Below are 18,891 nucleotides of genomic sequence, written 5' to 3'. Positions count from 1 at the left end.
AGAATGGAAAGAGTTAAAACTGAGGGTCAAGCAGGAGATCCTTGTCCAGTTCAACATTTTGAGGGCTTTTTCAAAACAGGCAGGAATGACAAACCAGTGGGATTTTGTGGAGCAATAACCACACTCCCCAGTAGCTCACTGTAAACTGTTAAATCTCAGTTCAGAAAGTCAATTGAAAGAAGTAATTTTATGCATTAAAGATTTCCTGTGACACTGATACCTGCTCTTTATCTTATGAACAGGTCTCTCTAATGAAGTGGGTTTGGGACTGGAGCTCAAGCTTACTGAAGGTGAGGAGAACGTGTCCATTCCATCAGCATTTGAATCAATTTCGAATAAAGACATTGTGGCATTGAGATGTACTAAAATAGATGAGTTTACTTACGTGCACAGGATAGACTGGTCTTCTCTATCTGTGAATAAAGAAAAAGAATCCATTAATTAGGGAGAATGGCTTTCTGACAGAAGCACTTATATTTATAAGGATTTACATTGAACAGCCCAGACCTTCTAAAATCTGGCCGACCATGATTAGTAGAAAGTACTGGGTTCACATCTTATTTAATTTGCCCTTGAATTTAAATAACCATCTCTAATGGAAATACTTTGTACAAAAAATGAACAAAAGGTTAAGAGGTCAAAAATATTTTTTGTAAATTCCATTAGAGATGAACTGTAATGAGGACAGCAAAAAGATCAGGCTCTCTGTAAGAAGATTATAACAAAATTTCAAACCTGAAACTCAAGTTTTTACTATGCTTATGAACTATGGCCAGCAGCCCACTCAAAAGAAAGTCTGGACAGATAAGGCATCAACAACTAAAATGTTTTAAGCTGGTCATGCAAAGCTTTGACTTTTGAAAGCAAAGCTGTTCAAATACCTGAATAATTTAGCCTGTATTTCATTTCAGACAGAGAGACAACTTTTTTCAAGAGAACAAGTAATTTCTTTAGATCTTGCAAAGAATAAGACAAAACAAGATACTTTAGATTATACAAGATCATGCCAACAAGTATGTAAGTATTCTTCATGGTTTTTACCATGAACAGACCATCAGACACATTTTGGATCAAGAGTTATAAAAAGGAGGACCAAAGTTTCCATTTCTGCTAGGGGAGGCATGTGAGAGGTTTCAGCACACGAGTGTCCAGAGTCCTGTAATGCTGCAGGAAGAGTGAGGATTGCAGCCCATCTCCACGACCTGTTCTTGGAGCAATCCTCCCTGCTTATTCACTTAGAGTCAGAGTTTCTCTCCACCTTCAGAACTTTGACACAGATTTTTCTGCCAAAAGGCATGATGAGCATGTTTGCTGTGATCCATTCTAAAGTACAACTGTTTCCTTTACTTGTAAAACACCAGGGCAAGTTTCCCAGAGAGGTGTGGTATTTCCAGCCCTGGAACTACTTGGAAGCAGACTTAAACAAGGCCTTGAGCAACCAGCCCCAACCCTGAAGTTTGCCCTTCTTTGACTGAGACTGTCAGTTTGCCTCTACAGACTGTAAAAATCTTCTGACTTAGGAAAATAATTCCCAGGCAGGTCAAACACATTTTTGAAAAGTGTGCTTAGTTTACACATTTGAGACTTGAGGCAGATAATTAGGCAGAATCCAGTGCTTCTGTATGGTTTGGCAATATTTATCCAAAGCAGAGCCAGCCCCAGCCTTTGCTCAGAGTTCAGACATGAGCTGCTTTTGCTCAGTGTGTGGGGTCACTTGCAGGGATACCTGTCTGGTTGCCCACCCCTATTGCTGACCCTGTATGCCATAAATACCATGAGATAATTTAAACCTATTTAAACCAATTTATTAAGCTCTCAAGTTGTAACTGCTGCCTGGCCCACAGCCAGTCTAGGAAAAGCATTAGAGGATTCTGCAACGGCTTGGATTGATATTAAACTACTGTTTTACTCCCAGTTCCTCAATAGCTATAACATTAACTGCTTTATTGATCACCACACAACAAGTGGTGCCACTTAACTGCTTTGTTTGGTAAATTGGTACAAAATTACTCATTCCTCATTTTTATTGGAGGTATTTGCCAGCAATCAGCGCTGCAGGATTCTTCCACATAAACATTTGGGAGCAGAGGAGCTGTGAGCCATGTTTGTTTTTCACTGCAGGCTATCAGCTAGGCTTTCTTTTAAGTTAAAAAAGTTAGAGCATGGAAGAACTTCTGCTAAAAATACATTGTTGTGTAAATAGAAACCATGGGCATATATTGATATTGCATCACTAACCCATAAATATCATAAAGAAAATAAGAGTGACTCTTGATACTGAGTTGCCAGTGGAATTTCTGAGCTCAGGGAACATTAGAAAAAGCTGGTCTCCAAGCCAAGTATTTCCTCACTACTCTTTGCTGCCCATTGCTGCCCTTCTTTTGCTCCTCAGTAGGGGAAGGCTCCCAAAGGTGTCTCCCAGGCTGGCTCACCACAGGGGTTTGTGTGAGTGCCTGTGGAGGGGCACCTGGGAATGTGTAAGAGCAGAGGAAGGATGGGGAAGGTCAGAAGTTGCACCAAATGTCCTCAGGGACAGGTTAATCAAGGGAGAAAACTCATGTTGGTAAACTGTGCTGTGCACACTCACAGAGGGGGAATTCCAGAGGTTATTCTGTTTCCTGCATCAGTTCTAACTGCAACTCTAAGGATGAAAGGTATCAGGAAATCCAGTCCTATTCTGTCATGACCTAGGCTGCAGACACTGGTCTCATTTACTTTCAAAGGCTTCCCATTCAATTAATCCTATTTCTGTTCTGGAATGTTTCATTCTATATAGAAAAGACTGGCCTATTTTGTGAGTCTGCAATTTTATGTGGTTGGATCTGTCAGAAGAGAAAGAGTTGTATAAATAAAACTCTTTAAATATAATTCCCGGGACTTAAAAAGCAACAAAATAGGTCTTCTAGATTCTAATATCTTTTCGGCTAATGCCTTTTAAGAAAATTTGACCCTACCTGGAAGGTATCATTCACATGCTATATGTCTATATAAGACGTTTAAACATTTATTTTTAATTTTCTCCTCAATTTTTTTCATAGAGACCTACAATTACATTATAAACCTCACCAACTTTCCTAAACATGCAGCAGAGTTGATTTTTTTCTTTCTGGAATCTGCTTACTTTTTCACCAAACACCTCCAGCTTGCCTGTAAGAATTCTTGCCCCTCTGTTCTTGATAGACCAGTTAGCTCTGCTTAATCACAAACAAAATCAGATGGTTTATCACAATGAAGCAGCAAGTTGGCAGCTTTACCATAAAAGGAAAAAAAAACCAGACTGAAACCATTTCCCCCCACTCACTTACTGTTTCTTTACATTTGTTAATAACTGCACAGCCTGAAGGGGACATTTCTGTACAGTCCTGCTGAGGACACAGTAAACAGATGGCTTCTCACAGCAGCCTCCTTTTCTAAGGCCTTGGGAACTGTGTTTCCCTCCCATACCTCCGAGTAACTACCAGGTTGTTTGTTTTTCCATTTTTAACTCAAGCTTGCATAAAAGTGGCTCCACAGAAAATAATCTCCTTGAATCTGCAGAAAGCTGTAATATATCTTCTCTATGATGGTTTACTGCCAGAAAACTTAATAAAGGCTTAACCAACTACACAAAAACTTTGTTACTACTTCTACATAACATGACTTTTCACATTTGTATTGTCTATCACTTATTTTTTGTTTCTGCAGGGATGATGACATTAGGCAGCAGAATTACTCTTCCTTACTGAGCAGTGCATCAGCTTCACCATCACTGGAGGCTGGCAGTGTTGCAGGAAGGGCAATCCAGCCACCTCCAGCTCCTCTTCCCTGGCCTGCACTGCCTCCTCCTTGCTGCTGTGACCAGCATTCACAGACCACACTGTGCCCCAGGAGGGGGGACCCACTTGAGCACAGCAAAACCCAGGGATGGCTTTCACCTGGAGCAGTTTTGCGTCATGGCTGCATGAGGAATCCTGCTGGCAGTGCAAGAGTTGAGATGGGGATCAAACCCTCTGTATGGAACTACTTCATCCCAAACACAGGAGAGAGCAGAGGGTGCATGACCAGGGGGAAATGTTTTATGATTTTAGTCTCCAAGTGTAGCAGTAATCATCCATAGCTAGTCTGTAAACACAGCCTAGAGAGCCCTGGTAACTCCTGGGGACACACTCACAAATGCTCTGGTAGAATTCTCAGTCTTTGAGATTAAAGATAATTAAAGTTTATTCTCATTCTGGCTGGAGATGAGCATCCACGGCTGTGCCTGGGCAAGGATCAAACTGCATTAGTGACATGGTAATCAGCAGATTCAACAAGACACCCAGCACTCCTGGCTGAGCATGAGACAGCATGACTGTGATTTGCAAAAGGGTTTTAGGTCCTCAGAACCACTTGAAACAAGTGGAAATTTTATCTTTGCCCAGCCAACATCTTTGATAATTCCTGTGTCCTGTGAGATGTCAGCTTTTCTGCATATTTGGAAGAAAGTCTGATTATCTGATTGCTGATAGCTGTGGCTAAGTGTTTTTATCAGAAGAGCTTTGATGGGAGTTAAACATCATCCCTAATGAATACATTAACCAAGTCAGTCTCTGAAGCAGAGGAGGAATGCAGTGTGCACAGCTCATGTTTTCTGCTGGATGTTTGTGCCAACACAGGGGAGGGTGAAAATGCGGAGGGCTGTGATTCCCAGCTGATGAACCTGCAGTGGGACCAAGGATCTGCAGACACAGAGGCTTGGTTCACCAAGAGATAAAGGATCCATGAGACATCTGAACAAGCTGATTGCTCTGGGCCAAGTCGCCCTGGTCATGAAATACCAGGATATAATTCCTCAGTCTCATGAATCTACGACATTTTACTTTGGCAAGCAGAAACTATGCAAGTTTCCAGATAAGGAGCAGTACTGACTTTTCACAGGGAAAACATTTAGTGGTCTGATCCATGTTTATGGGTAAGAACTTTTGTTTCTATTCCATTTGGAAATATGCTCTCAGCCCCCTGAAGCTCTCAGTACCCATGCGTGCAGCAGGCTCACTCAGAGCCGTGCTGACGCCCACTTTCACCGCCCCAACGTGAATAGAACTTTGGCTGAATAACCAGAGTTATTTTGAGGGTTGGTTTAGTTTCATGCACAAAACATGAGTAGGTTTTTACAAACAAAAGCACAGCTTTAAAAGCAACTGGGGCCCTCTTCAGAGATGGAGAGACTCCAAGATGACATGTGCAAGTAAAACGTGGGTGTCCTGGGCTTGTGCTGGGAGCTCTGGCGGTTCCACTTGCAGGCTGCCGTGCCAGCTGTGCGTGGTTGGGTTGGGAAGCAGTGAAAGAGCATCCTCCTAAAGGTTCACCTGATCACCTATTCCCTCCTTGTTCCTTTATTTTGCTCTCCCTCTCCTCTCTGCTGGCACGAAGAATTGCAGTGCGGGCACATGAATAAAGAGGAGTTACTCCCCAAAAGCTAGTAGGGCCAGGAAATCATTCTGAGCCCCAAAAGAAGTGAATTGGTAAGAGCCTGCACTCTTGCTGCCTCCTCCCTCCAGCAGCCAGCCTGGGAGGCACAGCTGAACCCATGCTGTTCTAAGTGCAGTTAATGGCCACAGTGAGGGCAAACCAACTCCAGTGGCTTCCCACTGCTCAGGAGAATGTGCTGGGAGGAACAGGAGACAGTCAGAGAGAGAGAGGGGGAGTGGGAGACATCCCTGTGCTGCTTGGATCAGGCTCATCTGGGCTGAGATTAGTTTCACTTTAGGCAGAAAAGTCATGTATTGTCAGGACAAGACAATTCTGTTTCAGCATAGGCTGCAGTCATACTTTTATTTCCCCCTTTCCTACAGACAGTTTATATCCCTTTTCTATTTATTACCCCACCTCATTTCTAGAGACAAATACAGGACCCTGCACAACTGCTGATGGTCTGCAGGAGCCAGGAGCTTCTTCCAGATCTCCTCTCAAGCTTGCTGCTTAAATAAAGGATCAGAGGGAGGATTGGCTTCAGGGCCTGCTCGGAGCCCTAGACAGTGCTGGATGCAGAGCACAGGGCTCAGGAGGGAAGCTGGACCACAGATATGTGACTGTGGCTTAGTGGGATAACCCCCTGCCAAGTAAGTTTTTTATAACTATGATTATATCACATAGTGTGTAGGAAGGTCTGTTTTCAGGATATTTTTGTTGCTGTATTGGTCCTCCTCTGCTGCACTGTCGCTCTGCCTTCTGGGATCCACTTAAATAAAAGGATTGAAGTAGCTCCAGGAAAGAAATGTCATAGAAGCCATAGGAAGGAAAAAGTCCTAATCCTGGGAAGCCCTAAACTTCAGGGCCAAGCCTGTGAATCTTGCTGAGCCATAGTTGTCAGCCAGAATTTCTGTAGGGTCAGGGTCCTTATAAGGGCATATAAACTTCAAAATATTTTGTAGAGCTCCTGGTTTCCTGTAGCACCCATGGTTGATGTGAGATGCTACCTAGTCATGCCCTATATTCTGGAGGTGTTGCAGCCTCCTATATCCACCACTTCAGTTTTTTCATCCCTAAATTATAGTTTTCCCTTAGAACAAAGTCCCCTCAGTCTGTCAGAAGTGACTGCAGGAGGAGGAGAGCTCTGTGAATTTTGGAGGTTTGTTTGCACCCTTTGGTGCCTGACTGCTTTCCCGCTGCCCATTGCCATCCCTGTGGGAAACAGCACATCTCAACTCAGGGCTCAAGACATCAGGCTGTAGGGAAAGTAGCCCCAAAACTCTGTTTGAATCTGCTTTGCTGGGGGGAGAGGGCAGCAATGCTGACAGATCCAGCAGCGCTCACAGCTAACTTTGGAATAGTCTCCACTAGTAGAGAGGGAGCATTTTCCATGCCCGTATTTGCCAAAACTATTTGCTCGACTTTGAAACCTTCCCACATGCCTCGACACAGATGGGTGAAAGGATTGTTTTTCCTTTTTGAGTCACAGCGTTTGTGGACTGCTGTTCCTGCCAAAGAATTCCTCTGAAACTTCTAGAAAGGCAGCGCTGCCCTCTGTGAGAGCTCTTTCCTGGCTGGCTGCTTGCAGGAGCACACGTGGAGCTCCCAGGTGTTGGTGGCACCCCCAGGCAGGGCACACGTGGAGCTCCCAGGTGTTTGTGGCACCCCCAGGCAGGGCACACGTGGAGCTCCCAGGTGTTGGTGGCACCCCCAGGCAGGGCTTGCAGGGGCTGTCCTACCTTGCAGCATGCTCCTGTAGGCCGTGTCGGCGATGGCGTAGATGTGTGGTGGCATCTCGTGCCTCTTCTTGCCCTTGTACATGTCAATGATCTTCTCTGAGTAGATGGGCAGCTGCTTGTAGGGGTTGATCACAACGCAGAAGAGACCCGAGTAAGTCTGCAAGGGAATTCAAATAAAAGCTGGGCTTAACATCACGTGCCATGTCCAGGCTGGGAAACACAGGCATGGGCTGCAGGGAATTAATGGGATTTCAGCGGCAGAGCTCCTTTGTGTTCTGCCCAGGGTAACAAAGGAAGCAGAGATTTTCTGAGTGTATGTGCATGGGTGGTTTCTAAGTGCACAAATCATTATTGCTAAGAAGGGAGCTGCTGGAAAGCAGGTGAATTTAGCAATGTATAGAAACACTCTGGCCTGATGTTAGAGCTCCTTAACTTCAGTTATTTTCAATACATAACCCATACCTTTATCACACATAAGAGTATGGTGATAATTGTAATAATGAATATTTATATGTGTATTTTCTTATCAGAATATGATGTAAATATCTGCTCAGGTAGGCATCAAATTTTGTGAACTGAAATCCTAGGTAAGAAGCTTGTATTGATGTTTGAAGGGTTTTTTTAGAAAAAGCTTCTATGAACACCATGTAACACTGATGATTGATGAGAGTCCTTAAATAAAATTGCTCAAGTTCCAAATAGATGCCTTGAGAGACTAACCATGCCTTTACTGCATGACTATTTCTGCAGGAAACTTAAGGAAAAATGTGGTTTGTTTAGAATTTAATAGAGGTATTAATAAAAAATATATACATAAACAAACAAGAATATTGGCTGCCAGCTGATAGGTGTTCATCCATTCTGTCTTGGTTTTTAATTTATTTATTTATTTTAAATTTTCCTTTATTTCAAAATATTCCAGCTATTGACCTGGACCAGAAGTAATACCATATGATACTAGATGAAGAACCATATTTCACAAACAGTTGCTAAAAGTAAGAAATTTGCAAGGCCATTTAATTTTAAAAAAAGAAAATTTAAATCCCCCCCCCCCAAAAAAAAAAAAAATTAAAAAACCCATCAAACCAACAAACACCCAAGTTATGAGAACATAATTCTCATATTAGGAGAGTGTATGTCATATCAGGCAGGAGTACTGTGATATTTAAACTGGCCTGTGGAAAAAAAAGAAATAATGGAACTATGCTGTTTCTGACATAGGCAGAAGTGGTTTGTTTGGTTTTTAAAAAGAATATTTATTGTTATTTATTTGATTTTGTTGCCGTGTGTGTGAAGCGGGGCCCTGTGGGTGCCACGCCGAGCCCCGGGGCTGTGTCCCAGCGCGGCCGGAGCTGTCCCCGCTCCCCGGGCCGCGGCTCCGGGCTCAGGGATTTCCCTTTCCTGACCATAATAGGGAAGGGCCCGGCACGGCCCGGCACAGCGAGCACTTTATATGGTATCAGCACTCAGGGCCCGAGCCCGGCCCGGCACGGCCGGGCTGCTCCGGGGGCTGCGGGGACCGACAGCCCGGCCTGGGCCTGTGGGAGCCCGGCCCGGGAAAACCCAGCTCAGATCCCACCGGGTCCCAGCACCGCCAGGCTGAGCCCCTCGGTGGGGAACTGCACGGGGCAGAATGAAACCGTGCTGCTCATGTCAAAATGAGTTTAGTGTTGCCAGGGTAACACACTTGGAAAGCGACAGTTTTATCCTAGAATGGCCACCAAGGCCCTTATGGTAAGGACAGCAAGGCATTTTTTAGTAGTATAAATAGATTTACTGTATGCACTCAACTAATCATCCCCACCCAAGGAAAAAATCAGGAGAGGAAATTAAGGAAATTATTTAGGCCTCCCTTCCCCGAGACTTCGAGGCCCTTCCTGCCTTGCCACACGCAGGGCTGTTTGCACACCCAGGCGCACAGTAACACAGCTTTAAAGAGCTGATTTTGAGGCACAAGAAGCAGGCTATTAAGGCAGAGCAAAAGCTGGAGCTGCTGAAGTTCAGGAATCCTCCTTTCTAACCGGACTGTGACTGACATGATCTGTCACCTCAGGAAGTTTAATGAAGCCCTCTTGTTTTGGCTGATTGTAGCTCTAGGTGCATGCTTTGCAAGGACTTGGGGGAGTGGGATTAATATCGATGATACTTTGACATGGCCAAGTGTGTGATGGAAAGTGGGGGCACTGAAGCTTCCATGCCTTAAATCCTTCTCCCTGGGGCACAGCCTGTCTAGAGAATGGCTGAATTTCTCCCCAGAGGGTCTGGAGGAAGAACATAATCTGAAATACCTAAGGGATACTTCCATGGGAGTGTTGAGCTTGGGTATCCCTCAGATTGCTGCTGCTGGGTATTTACAAGGGACTGGCACAAATACACATCAGCATTGTAAATATCTAGGTTTGGGCAGAAGAGTTCCAGCATGCATATTTAGCTTTATGTACCAAAGACATCATTTTTTCACTATTAAGTGAAGACTGAACAAGTAGTGCCTATGAATACAAGGAATTTGATTCTACTCTCAAATCCACTGCATTGCTGTGTTTTTCATGCCTATATAATAATTTTTGGGGTAATTTTGTGTGGATAAAGCAGATTCTTTTTGTTCTGAGCAATGTGAAACATGAGTTAGTGGCTCATGTTTCTTCTTGCTCTTCTACCTTAATTATCTGTGATGAAGCAAAAGGCCAGAGTGTTTTTCTAGTGTACAGTCACCCTGTGAATTTCTGCACTGAATCTTTTTATTGAATAGTATATAATGTAAATACAAGGAGGAGATGATTTCTTTTTCCAGCTGGATTTATTATTTTTTTTAGCAGATTTAGGAATCCCCATTTGCATCAGTGATGCTCTGGAGAGAAAAATGCTGAGGTCATGTTTTCTTTGAATATGTGGGACTCCAAGGGATGCAAACTAGGCAACACTTGGCAAAGCCAGGAGATGGTTGTTTACAGTTAGTTTTGCAAGTGGCTGAGACTTAAATTCTCTTTAGAGGCCCCCTCTGTTTCTAAAAAGGTATGGCAGCATCTAGTAGGGCAGCACTGTGTAAAGCATGGCAGTTTCAAGCAGGTTTTGCATACTGAAAATACAAATAACTTGTTGCACTACAAGTCAAATTAATGTCTTTGAAATTTTTGCCATCTTAAAATGTAGTCTTGAGAAAGAAAACTTAATTTCAGGTATGCTTCCATTTTTGCCTCCATGAAGAACTCTTTGATTTCTAATTGCATTATCCATTCTTGGAAATTAATTTCCTCTTTCTGTAGAAAGTGAAAATTCCATAAAGTAAACATAATGGAAACCCTGGAACAGCTATGCAGAGTGTTGCTGAGAACAACAACAAAGAAATACCCAATCCCCCATTTTATCCCACTAACATTCTACTAATTCTTTTAATTCTTGCAACAATGCAGAACACTTTCAGAAAAAGTCTATTTTAGTCATTAAGGCTGCATGTTCTGATATAATAGCACATGGGTCCACATGTTCACCTGCAAACCTAAAATCCAATACATTCAAAAAACAAAAAGATGGGAACTCTAGCTTCTTTCAGGAACTTGATAATGTGCATTTCAGTACTTTCCTGAAGGAAAGATCTTGAGGTTAGCTCTTTGAAGTTACACATAACAAATAAGTAGTTTCTTTGTTGTAGTCCATATAACTATCTTACTTTTTGCTTAATTTCCTACTTTCCAATTTAGCATTCCTCATAATAAGACCTTGACTACTGTTTCTACTTAAGCTCTGTACCTTCTTTCACTCATCAGTGGTCTGTCATGCAAGTAAATTTTTTTCATAGATTGAAACTATAGATAACTTCTGCAGCCCAGCAGAGGGATCCTTCATGTAAAATCAAAGATAACAGCTAAATTCCTTGGAACAATTTTGGGCTTTCTTACTGTGCTGTTTGCTAACTGTTGATGTGGATAGATTACAGGGTTATCAATGTTAAAGTATTCTTGTGTTAATGTACTTGTGAAGACTGAAAGATAGAATAATCTTGCCATAACTCACATGAATATAGAGAAATTATAATTTGTCCAGGCTTGTCTGATCTGCAACTTGATCAACATGAGGGACAAAAAGGTTTAGTGGATGCATGACTTTGTCTCAGTGACACACTGGTACATGCAAGTACTCTTGCCTGAATTCCAGTGGGTTTGTCCCTTTATCCACATATAAAGTTTAACTCCAGCACTACCAGACCAGAACGTTTCAGCTGCCTTTCAGTGGGAGTTTTGCCTGAGTAAAACTACATGATTTGCCTTTTCTGTATGCTCTTTTTGCAAGTTACTGGAAATTTTTTTTTTTTTAGGTTTACATTGAATTAATTTAAAAGTCCCTATCAATTTTTTTCCCCAGAGCAGGACTCAGATTTTGTTCCCCTATCAGAGAGTGCTTTCCAATCCAACAATATTCTTTCAGAATCTGTAAATGTTGTGAAAGAAACCTTCATGTGTTTTAATTTCATTAAGTAAAGAAGCAATTATCAAAGAAGCAGGAGAATCATGGGGAATAAAGTGAACTTAGAGCATTTTTGGGTTAGGATGCCATTGCTGGGGGTTAGTACTTGCGTGGCAGTGTTACACAAGGCCTGTATCCCAGACAGTGCTGGGATCCACCTCGCTCTCCGTGGGACATGGTCACATGCAATGGGAAATGCTCTGTGTGTGTTTGGGTCTACTCACATAAATTAAACCTGAGAAGTATCTCTCCCTTAGATTGTGCAGCACTGAAGCTTCATTGAGGCAAGTCAGCTCTGCCATGTCCTCCACTTTGGAGAACTTTGGAGGGTTCATCTTCTGGATGTCATCCTTGCTCAGTGTCACTTTCTTTCCATTTTCTGCCAGTTCAACTACCACCTCATCCCCTTTCTCTTCCTTGATACTTGCTGCTTCAAATCCATGTTTCTCTGATGGAATCCAAACCAGTTTCTTTGCTGACCAGTCAGCCTGGGCAAGTGGGTTGTTGATGAAGTTTTTGTCCACAAAGAGGAATTTCTCATCATCGCTGAGAGGTTTTTGAGCCATTTTGACTCAGCAGACACCTGTTGAGGAAGCAAAATATTCTGCTTTAAAGAGATAAAGGAAGGCAAATGTGGAGACATTCCAGACAAAACACATTTGTCAAATCTGCCATGCAGTAGGTCCAAAGCACCACAGGTCCTGTGTCATATCTCACATTTCCATGTGGACACTTAGTGCCTGTACAATGAGACTGTCAGAACTGTACCAGGGCCACCAGCAGCCTCAGCTTCCTGCAGCCTCAGCTTCCTGCAGCCTCAGCTCTTGCCCACCACAAAGTTTATTGAATTCAGACAAACACAAAATTTCCCATCACCTAAATGCTGTTGGGTGCATACTGAAATATCAGTGCAATAATGAAATAAACAGTGGAAGAATGATTCCCAGGCTGTGTTCCAGCAAGGACAGAAATGAACCTTTCTTGCAAAGGACTATTTTCAATCACTTAATACTGTTTCATTTGCAGAAGAATAAGATTAAGACAAGGTCAATAGAAAAAAGGAGAAAAAAATGTTGTTGTCAATACTGCTGGTGAAGGAGAAGTAATTTAAAGCTAGCCCCTCCCCAAGGCTCGGACAGTAGGAGCTGATAATTTCTGAAGGGTAAACGTCTGTCACATGAGAGAGAAGAAATGGAATTGCCTCAGCTAAAAGATACTCTGAACCATGATGGTCAGACTGGAAGGATGATGGATCTGTGTCATGCAGTTGCACATGGATAAAGCAGCTGGATGTATCTGCCCCATAGGTGAAAACAGGGGAGAGTTTAGGCTGCTTTGCATGCTGCTGAGACAGCAGGCAGCTGCTCTTCTGCTCTGGCCACTGAAGTTTGGATGTGGCTGCAAGATCAGTGCTGATAGTGCTGGAGCTTTGTAAGTGCTCTGCTCTGTCCCATGCGGGCACAGGTCTAAATGCAGGAAGGAGTACACAGGGGATTTGTGGCTTGCTCCAGGGCAAAAAGAGTGTGCTGGTTGGGAAACCTGCTGTGCAGTGGAGCAGAGAGGAGAGCTGGGGAGAGCTACAAATAGTGTGTGCCCAAGAAAAACATTTCTAGGAGACAGAGGCTGTTTCATTTCCTTATTGAGAATGAGTTTAATATTTACAGCATTCAAACAAACATGAATCTGGAGGGAGCTTGGAGAACTGACTGCTAAAGATGTCAGCAGTCAACCCATAAGCAGGACAATATTTGTAAGGACCAAGCTCTGTGGTATGTAGCCAAATGGACACACTGTGCTCTGGGAGTACCAGAGCTTGCTTTCCAAATATTTGTCCCTGAAGCCTTCCCACAGATTAAGGTTTTTGTGCAAGGCCACACTGTATGAGGGGTCTGAGAAGGAAACGTGGATCATGAGGAAGGTGACATGAAGCTTAAAAACAAAACTAGGATTTTTAGAGATGCCTAAGAAGGTTAGATGATATTCTACTGAAATCCAGTGGAAATTAGATGCCTTAGCTCTTTAAACTCCTGGGACAATTGTCTTGTCTTAAAAGAAGAAAAAGAAAAAAAAAAAAAAGGAACAAGCTAAATGTGCTTGTTCTAGAGCCTTGCCTGGAAATCCCAAAGAGGACAATTCACCCAGATAATCCATGGGGTGCAATGTGTGAGGGAGACCCGTGCACTGCCACTGGCCCCTGAGCAGTGTCCCCACTGTTGAGGCTCTGCGAGGGAGCATCTGTAGGATGTGGCCCTCTGCTCGCTCCCAGGAGATTCTTGGAAGAGAGCAAGAGGAAACTATTTGACCTCTGTGTGGATTAAGGCAGAAAATTCTCCCTGGCTGCCAAGAGGGCTGGTAGAGCTGCACAGTTCCAATAATGGAGATGGTATTCTCTCCTGCTGAGCTCTCCAGCTGGCGGCTGCAGGGGGAAGCTGCTGCACAGGCGAGCCATGGAAGCTCTGCCCATCCCAGAGCTGCGGCTCCTGGGGCACGGGGCTCAGGGAGCAGCAGGAGCTGCCCTGGCCTCTCCCACTGCTGTGGCAACAGGCAAGGCACATTCTCCACCCCACTGCCCCAGCAGAATGGCAGGAACTGCTGCAGAAGTGGAGATGGGGATTTCAGCCCATCCTGTGGCCACAAGAGAGCTTGATGGCCTGCTGAAGCATCAGAAAGGTTGGATAGTGCTGCCTGTGGCTAAATGCCAGGTGACAGCACTTTTATATCAACAGGAATTAGGTACTGCTCTCAGAAACACCAAAAGTGAGACTGAACTGCAGAGCTGAGATTCATGGGGTGAAATCCTGCTATTTTGAGGCTGCCCACAGAAAATTATGATGAAAATCAAACTGCCAAATCATCCTGACCATCCACCTCAAAAACCCAACCATAGCTAAAACTGTTGGCCTGTTACAAAGCATGTCACAGAGGGACGTCCCAGAGGTTTGTCTGTTCTGTTGCCCAAGGACCAAGGAGAAATTCCTTTCTTTGTTACATGCTAAGTCAAAAACATCTTCCACAGATTCTAGCATGAAACTCAGAGCTGGTCTGCCTGCATTTAACTGCATTCTCCTACTTCTTCCTGTACATAAATAGCAAGGTGCAGAAAGTTTTAAATTCAATCTTTTTCAAAACAAGATCCATTTGGAAGGTATATAAGGTGGAAAGAACTGCAGAACTTGGAAATACAGGTTCTTATTCCCTAGATCCAAACACTAGGACTAGTTTGAATATGGTAAGAATAGATCCCCTACAAGAACTAGTGAATAGACAGTCTGGATCCCAGAACTACTCTGAAACACAATGAGGAGAAAACATGGATTCATGAAAAGAACTTTTCATGACTGAACCGCTGGAATCGAAGGATAAAGTTTTAGCAGCTTCTGACTATTGCTGCAGTAAAAAAGGAAATACAGTTATGAAGTGTGGATTAATGGCTATTAATAATTGATTTTATTAATTAATGTGCACTATTCACACATATTTTATTCATTATAAAGGAAGGTGTTCCATCTGAATGAAAGGGGTAGGATATAAGCTCCACAAACTCAACTAAATTTGTCCTGGTGAGGACTAATGAGCTGCTAATGAGATGCTGAAGCTTTCTGATTAATAATTGGCACTATATCTTCTGGTCCATCTCTGATCAAGACTGCACTGATTGATACTGGGAATATTGGCCAAGGGGAGAGACTCCTTACAGCCTGCTGAGAACATTCCCTGGGAAGGCAAAATCGACCCTTTAGCCAGTTCCTGGGTTTCACCCATAGGACTGGCTGAGAGAAATGGAGACCCCAATCCATGTGCAAGAGGTGGTAGGAGGTTCTCATCCATTTAGCCCAAATCATGTACATGAGTATACACTTTATACCCAGAGGGGAGTTATCCTGAGAGTGGGAGGAGGAAAAGCAATCACAAAAATAGTATTGATGTGAAGTTTCTTGCATTAAAATTGTGCCAAATTACACCTAACCTGATCCATTTGTTGTACTTGTCTAACACACAAACATACATGGATACTTCCACAGCTATTCCTGTCTGCTGATCCACTGTGGAGACATCTATGGAGATATCTGTCTGACCTTCACTGTCTTTTCCCTTTTCATGTTAACGACTGAAGCTGAATGCTGTCTTTATAATTAGTTTATCCTGAGTATATTATTTCAAGGATGAAATATAAATATTCCCAGGAAGTGCACTTTAATTAAAAGGTTATTGGCCAAGCAGAATTGCCTCCTGAGTCAGAGCTTGGAGACACTGCTTTTTTCCTAAGGAAAAGATAAAGGACACTTCTCCCTTCCTCTGCAGGATGTGCATGTCAATATAAAGCCTTATTACATCTGTAAAGGGAATAATTATTGCAACAGAGGAAAATATAACCAATTTAAAAAAAACCAAGTCCTGCTCTCATGAGTAGTTTCTGATGGAAGAGTGCAGCAGTAACCTGCTCTTGACTCAAACTGCATTATTTGGGCTACAGTAATTCTTGACTATGACCTTTCCAGTTTCCTTATCTTTTACTTTTCCAGTATGTAGCTGAATCATCCAAATGACCACTGCTTGGAAAAAAAAGACAATCAAAAGATAATCTAGGGGTGAATTCTAACCTTGTGTGGGGAACCGGAATTCCCTAGCATTGACAGCTTTATCATGAGAACTGCTCTCAATCCCTCCTGGCCTTTCACTTTTTTTTGGTAATGCATTCTCCATACACTTCAATCAAATTCTCTGTAAGTGCCTCATTTTATAATAAAGTTTTCTCACCTTTTTAAATGTGATTTACTACATAACTGTAACTAAACACTTGATTAATTTTCTAATTTTCAAAAGAAATTTGCCCTAGTTATTGCCAGTGTTATAAACTGCAAAAACCAGAAAGAAAGGGGAAAAAAAAAAAAAGATAGATTATCTGGAAAACACCAGCTACTTGCCCTAGTTATTGCCAGTGTTATAAACTGCAAAAACCAGAAAGGAAGGGGGAAAAAAAAAAATTATCTGGAAAACACCAGCTATTTCAAATTCTTGTAATGGCATTCTATTAAGTGAATAAAATTCTGTATATTGATTATAATTCACAAATAATCCATAGTTTTACTGTTTGCACAAGTTGGAAAGCTGTCTGTAGCTCTTGGCTTCTCCTGAAATTAACATACTTAAAAGCCATCAGATTTGCAACTAATAAGTCTCTGTGATTTCCAAAGCATTGGGATCTCTGCATACATCCCCACGCTGCCTTTTATGGAGATGTTCTGCTCAATACTCCCCGTTCCGCAAAAATGTAATGATAACAAATTCAAAACAAATACCTTTTAGGGACTAGTGTGTCAATTGCAAATGAGATAATAAAATTCATTGTTTACATCCAAGCGAACACGGCCAGGGCAGAATCGGGCACTAAACTGAAGTGACAGCTTCATCAGAGCTTTGCTCTCGGGGGTTCATCAGCTCAGCCCCTGCCTGAGAGGCTTCAGGGAAGGGGGAGCTTGGGGAGCTCAGCAAGTCAGTCCACGCAGACAATCCTGCTGCAAACTGCCTGTCAGGGCACAGCTGGGAGTGAAGGGCAAGGTGGGCTTGTCTTTCAACAAGTGTAGTTTACAAAAAGGTTTTACTAACATGGATGTATTAGATAATGACAAGCCTTCTGATTTCTCTTATATTGAAAATATCTCATGATGCTTCTTAATTATGCAAACATGTATGCCTTTCACATAAATATCAACATTTTTACAGGTGTGCATGCACACAGACACAGACACGCACATATAGGTGAAAGAAGCCCATGAACCTTTGGGATGGTGCTGAAGCTGCTTTCTGCACTGCCATCTACTGTCGTTTTAATTTACTTATGGGATTTTCTTATAAGTTTGTTGCTTTATTTTCCATTTTAAAAAAAGGCATGCCACCTTTGAAATTACTGTAGTTCAGTAAATTGTCAGATAATTTTTGCTTCAAATTTGTTCCCAGCATATTAAAGCATACATATGTAATGCTGGGCCATTTATCCTTCTTCTAATTTTTCAGCATTTTTCCTCTTTAAAGAACAAGTTACTGATGAACCGAATTTTTTTTTAATTGGTTGCACTTTCTTTCAGCAGTCCTTTATTAGGACTGAGAGGTTAGGAACATTAAAGAAGATCAGCATCTCAGGTTTTTCATTCCCAAATGCAGGAGTGATGGTTACCTGCAGCAGCTGCCAGGACCACCTGCACTGCTCTGCACCTTGTGGCAGCGCTGCTGCCAGCTCAGAGCACGACTCCTTCTCTGCAGCTGGTGTCTTTCAGGCTCGACCCAGCAATGGCAGTGCTAGCAGTGACCAGAAGCAGGCTAGAACACCTGTGCCCACTTTCAGCGTGCACATGTGCATTTCAAGCAGAACCCAAGCAGTAACACAAACCAGGATGAATCGCCCGAGCACATCTGAGAGGTCTGTTCCCATCCCCAGGTTAATGCTCTGGATGTGTTTGCAGAGCAGAGTAAGAGTTAAGGTGCCAGAGTCCCCCTCCCAAAGCTGTGAGCCCCCAGCCCGGTCCCCAGCAGGGACCTGGCCCCCCGTGGTACTCACAGGTGTCCAATGGGGGGAGCAGAGTGAGTTGGAGATACAGCCACCAGCCGGGACAGCCCAAGTCCTCGCTGCCTTTGCAGCCTCCCTATATAGAGGAGGAGAATCTTGTCAGTGGGGAGGGGCCCTGGAAACCACGTCCTGCTGGAAAATCCTTTTGGTACCTGGCTTAAAAAACAGCCTGAGCCAAGGAGCTCGTTCCCAGCAGGGCCCTGGGCTGTGGCCCCTGCCCCGAGCCACTTTTTAGGGAAGCAAGCTGGTTCTGGCTTTCAAAAAGATGTATGAAAGGGGTGCCCCTAAATCACAAGTTCAGGGTTTCACCCTTTTTCCCTGCTGTCTGACAAAGCAGATGGACCTTTAACTCCTTCCTGCCTTGGCAGTCTCTCTGCCCCTCATGGCCCTGTGCCTAGAAGGGCAAAGGACAGGTCACGGGCCATGTGGCACAGGATGCTTCCTACCCACTCATTTTGCTGGAGCTAGGTCCCTGAGTTCAGGGGTTGCTTGGGCAAAGAGGGTTATTCCTAACACAGCAGAACTGTGTGAGTGGAAGTGGCTCTGGGTCTCCCTGTGTTTATGTGACATTTGGAGCCTGGGGCTGGTTTAAGCCTCCTTTGCCCCCAGGAAACGAGAGGGTTGTTTGCCACCTTCCCATCAGATTTGCCTAAGTTACTTTTGCAATCCAGTGTGCAGCTCAGTTCTTGAGAAAGG

General features: G+C 43.3%; 1 protein-coding gene across 4 annotated transcripts in view; it reads right to left on the bottom strand.

The window, feature by feature from the left end:
* Window positions 1-18,318, bottom strand: part of MYH11 (myosin heavy chain 11) — a 54,697-nt gene extending 36,379 nt beyond the window's left edge. For all 4 annotated transcript variants that reach the window (XM_041462721.1, XM_041462722.1, XM_041462723.1 and 1 more), the window contains exons 1-4: window positions 18,187-18,318; window positions 11,855-12,213; window positions 7,170-7,326; window positions 386-413 (exon numbers count right to left, since the gene is read on the bottom strand). In XM_041462721.1, the coding sequence (XP_041318655.1) occupies window positions 386-413; window positions 7,170-7,326; window positions 11,855-12,196 (527 nt within the window). In that variant the 5' untranslated portion in view covers window positions 12,197-12,213; window positions 18,187-18,318. The remainder of the gene's footprint in view (window positions 1-385; window positions 414-7,169; window positions 7,327-11,854; window positions 12,214-18,186) is intronic.
* Window positions 18,319-18,891: the final 573 nt, after the last annotated feature.

The sequence above is a fragment of the Pyrgilauda ruficollis genome, unplaced genomic scaffold (assembly GCF_017590135.1).
Source record: "Pyrgilauda ruficollis isolate IOZ18807 unplaced genomic scaffold, ASM1759013v1 scaffold16, whole genome shotgun sequence".
In the NCBI taxonomy this organism is placed as follows: Eukaryota; Metazoa; Chordata; class Aves; order Passeriformes; family Passeridae; genus Pyrgilauda; species Pyrgilauda ruficollis.
Note: the sequence above shows the minus strand (reverse complement) of the source record. Positions and strands in the feature narration are given on the sequence as shown.